Here is a 5,218-nt window from a genome sequence, read left to right as displayed (position 1 = left end):
TGCACAGAATGCTAAGGCCTCACAAGTCCATCGTTCCCTATGTGGCTGAGGCAGCCTTTGTCCTGGCACTCAGGCAAAGGAACACAGGCTGCCTGGGACGAGGCGACCTCCCTGAGCGCCTGCTGGTGTTTGCACTTGGGAGTCTTCTCACAAGTCTCACATGGCGTGTTGGACACACGGCTTAAGCCTGTGGACACAGAGGAAGAGCATCACCCGACTCATCACGGCTGATGATGAGAGGGCAGAGGGCACACGGGAGAGGTTGGCGTGTTCGTGCCCTTGAAGAGCCCCACCTCCCCGCGACCCTCCCCTCTGTTGGCTTGCAATCCGGGCCACCCATTCGTAACCAGAGGTCTTTTCAGAAACAGCAAAGTTCACACAAGGGCATCAGCACTAGGACTCCTTCAGGAGTCTTGTGTGTGTGTGTGTGTGTGTGTGTGTGTGTGTGTGTGTGTGTGTGTGAGAATAAGTGAAGCGGTGTTTGGGAGGCTCAGCTTCAGGAAGTGGAACCAGAAAAGTTCGCTGTGATTTTGGAGTTGCGTGAGACTGTAGTGGGCTGTTTTCTCTGCAGTGTGTATGTTGTCCCTGTCAACTCTGCCTGAAGCAGAACTTCATCGGTCTTACCCACCCACTCTGCCTCTGGTCCCTCGGTTCCTTCCCCTGGACGCCAATCTTACAACCTGCTCACAATCCCTCAAATATGTGTGGCTGGTCCTGAGATCCTGACCTTGTCCACAAGACAGTCTGCATTGGTAGACGTCTGAAAACCAGAGGGTAATCAACCCTGGGAATTCCTCCCTGTGTGGCGGTTCAGTCAACATGACTGAGGGTGTCCCCATGCGGGATTCTGGGGGCACCATCATGGACATGCCCAATCCCTGAATATTGGACATCCCTGGCCTGTGCTGGCCTCTCCGTTTCCTTGAATTTCCTCATTTTCACAGGAAAGCTATGAACCTGGGCACTGGCCTTTCTCTCAGGTTTGTGCCCTGGCCTCCCTCACTCAAGTCCCCATTGCTTCAATCTTACTGACCTCACATGCAATCCCAATGTGTGACCCATCCCTACGGACAATGTCCTACGTCCCGCCCTTCCTTGGAACTCCAATGTGCAGGCACAGAACACTTACACCTCTGGACAGCCGAATGTATACATGGACACGCCCCAGAGCGAACCTGAGAGGAAGACACACACAAACACTTCATGCTGTTTATCTCCCATTCTATATTTCTTCAAATGTATTGGACCCCCGCCCTGCGCCACGTGTCACCACCACCCTTGTCCTTATTTCATGGCCAGGAGAATCTTGTGGACCATCGGTGAGCATCGGAAGGGTTTCCACTGGGGTCGATGAAGTGCGACGCTCCTTCATACTCTTCTCAAGATCGTGCATATCCCTGGGATATATGGGTACACACAGACAGACAGACAGACACACACACATACACACACACACACACACACACACACACACACACACACACACACACACACACACGCACACACACACACACACACACACAGGACAGGTGAGAGTCTTATCTTGGCCCTGAGTAAGGTTGCTTGAATGTTTCCAAACGGAAAGTAGGATGGGAGGGTGTGATAAGCTGTGCCAAAGCTGACAAGGGGATCCAGAAGCCAGACAACATGTGGGATGGTGGTAGGAGGCCTGAGGGTGGGGTTCATGGTCCGGGATGACAGTTGTCACCGTGCTATGTGATAAGCCAGCTTTGGTTGTCCCGCTTTGCTCATTCTTTTTGTCTAGCCCCCTTCCCACCTTCAGGCTCCCCAAAGGGGCAAAGCCTCTTTGACACGTTACTTCTTAAGACTCCCTGTCTCAGGCTGATGCCCTTTTGACCTGGGGTCACCTCCTGTGCCGCTGTGAGTCTCGGTGCCTCCATGCAGAAGAGAATTGTGCCCTGGACCCCATGACACACATTTCCGTGCCCACACCCTTGGCTGCTCACCTCTTTCCCTCTCAGTTCTCTCTCCTGGGGCCTCCTTCATCTTGAAATACGGCAGGGGGTTGGGCCAAAGATCCTCTATGATTATCTGGTAGGGGAGACAGGCCAGGCCTCAGGTAGCTATCCCACGCAGTGGGGAAACCCATGAAAATCACCTCCCTTCCTTGTTACAGGGCCCCACCTCAGCAATCCTGCTAGAGCCGGCAAAGCTGTGGTCAGAGAACCAGTTGAAGAAGTTGAGGCTGCTGTTGTCATGCCTGCGTCTGTAGGCCTCCTGTCTGTACCTTGGGTACCACTGGATGGGACTGGAATGAGACGCCCTATACCCTGCAGGAAGACGAGTATGTGAGAAGGCGCCAGAGAACTAATCACATTCAACCCTGCACCCACTGCCGCCCATGCAGTCAGTGGACACTTACCATCAAGGCCTAGGACATACTCCTTCGTAACGACTTCATTCTGGAAGTAGGAGTTCTTGCCAAAAAACAGCAGGATCTTCCGGCATTCCCTGGGAAACTTGTGTTCCTCCACCTGCCGTGGTACAGTGGGGCAGAAATGTGAAATCTTGTTCCAGGAGACCCGCCCTCCCCTGAGGAAGGAACACATCACTTCTCCCCACCACCTCCCCTCCCCACACAGCCAGCCACCCACACCACCTCCCACTCCCAGGCCGACCTTCAAATTGGTCATGTGGCGAAGCATGCTTTCATCGGGCTTACTAATCAGGGCTGACATCTGAGGGTGGTTCACAAACTGCCGCAGGTCAAAGAGCCTTCAGGTGCTGGGCGTGAGAGAGCTCGAACCAGAGAACCAGTGTGGACAGCATCCAGGCGTCCTCCCCCAGGCTCTCAAGCCCTCCCCACAGGCTGCGTCCAGGCCCACGGGGTCTCAGGATCGCGCAGGGCTCTGCTAGACACGCACAGGAGGCTGTGCATGCCCAGACGCCCGCAACCACGCCTAGCTTTGTGTGCTCGTGAGGACACTGAGGACGCTTACTTCCACACAGCCAGACAGCACACATCCGGTCTCGCGCCGACCAGTGGGCATTCACATCGCCTTCCCCGCAGCAAGATGCTTAGCGGGACCCAGAAACGTGCCCCCACGCGGCTTTGTGTGGGAAGAAGCCCTCGGTCATTTCCCCGACCTGGCCTGGACCTCCACCGCCACTCCCCACTCTCCCAGCGCTGTTTCCGTGCCAGGTGCGACGTAAAGCACACATGCCTCCCCCACCCCGGCACTGCCCTCCTCCCACACTCATTGCAGAGCCAGGACCACCGGATGGGATCACGTTTGCACGTTCCCGGCCACTGGAGCGTGGCTTAGCTCCAGTCCCTGTCCTGGGTTCCTCTAAATGGCACCTCCCTTTCCTTCCTCTTGCGCAAGCCCAGCCCCCTGTGGACCCTCCACCAGCAGCAGGAAGGATACAGCCTTGGCCCAGAAACCACGGATGCCCTGGATAAGGGCACCTCTCTGCTGCAGATGTCGCTGCCGCCTCTGCCACATCCTGAGTTTGAGTCGAGCGTGCTCCCGGCTGGCTTGTTTATTCACCGGCTGTAGCTCTATCTGAAGGGCCTCCAGAGCCTCCAGAGCCTCCAGTGGGGAAGGGCAAGGACGGAGGCCTGACTCTACCTGCTCCTTCTTAGCCTGCTTCACCTGCAGCTCCTGGGCTTCTTCCACCCATCGGCCTTCCTGCTCACTCGGCTTCTGTTCCTCCTCCACCCGCTCCTCCTTGTCCTCCTTGCCCTCCACCTCCTCCTCGCCCTGCTGCTGCTCCTCCAGCGCTTCCTTCTCCTGCTCCTCTTCCTCCTCGGTTTGCAATTCTGCTCTCCCTTTAATGGCTCGCACGCCTTCCCTTCCTCCTCCTGCTCCTCCTCCTGGTCCCCTTCCCCTGCCACTGCCGCCGCCAATGCCTCCACCGCCACCGCCGCGGCCGGCGCCGTGGCCGCCGCCGCGCCCGCTTCTATACCCTGCTGCTCCTGCTCCTCCCCTTTCATTTCCGCCAACTCCTCCTCCTTCCGCTCTTCCTCCTTCTGCTTGGGCTTCTGCTGCTCCTCCTCCTTCTAATCTTTTACTCCTGCTGCCTCTCCCCCTCTTCCTCCTCCTCCTCCTCCTCCTTCTGCTCTTCTGGTCCTGCTGCTCCCCCTCGCCCTTCAGGTCCTCCTCCTCGTGAACTTGGACCTTCTCCTTCCCCGGCTCCTGCTCCTCGTCCTCCTCCCCCTTCTTCCTCTGCTCATGCCCCTCTGCCCCAGGCGCGTCCTCTTCCGCGGCCGCCACCTCAACCTCCTCCTCCGCCAGGCCCCACAGCGCCTCCACCGCCACTATGTCATGCACCAGCGGCACCGATATCTCGCTGGGGCCGCCCACCTGCCTCTCGGGTCGGGCCTGGCCTTCCTGCACAGGCTGTTCGCTTGTGGCCTGCGAGCCTTCGGCCTGCGGCACCTCCGGCCCTGCCGGAGACCCAGTGTCCCCACGGGCCCTCGTCTCTCGACCGCCCCGTTCCCGGTCGAAGGCGGCATGGGGGCTCCGGGCATCCCCAGTGTTTCGGAAACACGAGTCGCGCAACATGCGGCCCCGGCCCGAGACACCAACTGTGGCTCCTACCGACGACGAAGCGGGAGGTGAAAGCACGGCCCCCCTCCCCAGACCCAGTGAGTGGAGCCCTGAGGGCAATGGCTGGCAACTCGCTCCCCCTTCCTCCCAGAGCCCAAAGGTCGAGGGGGCGCATGCGCATGCGCATGCGCATGGTGCTGTACCCAGGATGCCTCGGCGGTGGCTATCGCTATGCCGATGCTGCCTCGGAGGCCTTTGTGGTGAGAGGTGTGCGCCTGCGGCTTTGAGGCTGAGGGAGCTCCAAGCCACGCCCAGGCCGCTTCACTGCCTTCAGGACCAATCATAGGGACGGTGGCGTGCGTGGCTTCGGCGGTCCCGCCCCTAGGTCACCCGGAAACTGGGGCGCGTCTGTTGCATAGGCAGGAAGGCTCTGGGCCCCGTGCAGTGCAACTCCTCCGGGGGGCTTGCAGCCGGCCCTCTGTGCGCTCTGGGTGCCCTGTTTGGCTTCTGGCCATGCGAAAGCGACCTTTGCATTCCACGCTGCGCTGGGCACGCGGCTATCTACACACACGGGTAAAGGGGGACCTCCCCGCTTTGCCCATTTACACCGCCACCTTTGTTCATTGTGCCCCTAGTCCGACAAATCCACTCAGCGGATCACCTTGGCTGTCCGGGAGACGCATGTCAGCTGTGCGCCTGCTGTC

The 5,218-nt window shown here is 59.0% G+C and overlaps 1 protein-coding gene across 1 annotated transcript; it reads right to left on the bottom strand.

Moving 5' to 3' along the window:
* Nucleotides 1–2,001: 2,001 nt before the first annotated feature.
* Nucleotides 2,002–4,529, bottom strand: LOC128774556 (testis-specific Y-encoded protein 3-like; the record flags this gene model as incomplete). Its single annotated transcript, XM_053893622.1, has 6 exons — nucleotides 4,347–4,529; nucleotides 3,390–3,548; nucleotides 2,640–2,717; nucleotides 2,384–2,495; nucleotides 2,146–2,291; nucleotides 2,002–2,052 (listed from the first exon to the last, which is right to left on the bottom strand). Coding segments are annotated over exons 1-6 (729 nt in total), but the record flags the coding sequence as incomplete, so codon positions are not given.
* Nucleotides 4,530–5,218: the final 689 nt, after the last annotated feature.

Source organism: Panthera pardus, unplaced genomic scaffold, assembly GCF_024362965.1.
Source record: "Panthera pardus isolate Hobbes unplaced genomic scaffold, ASM2436296v1 HiC_scaffold_333, whole genome shotgun sequence".
NCBI classification, from domain to species: Eukaryota; Metazoa; Chordata; class Mammalia; order Carnivora; family Felidae; genus Panthera; species Panthera pardus.
Note: the sequence above shows the minus strand (reverse complement) of the source record. Positions and strands in the feature narration are given on the sequence as shown.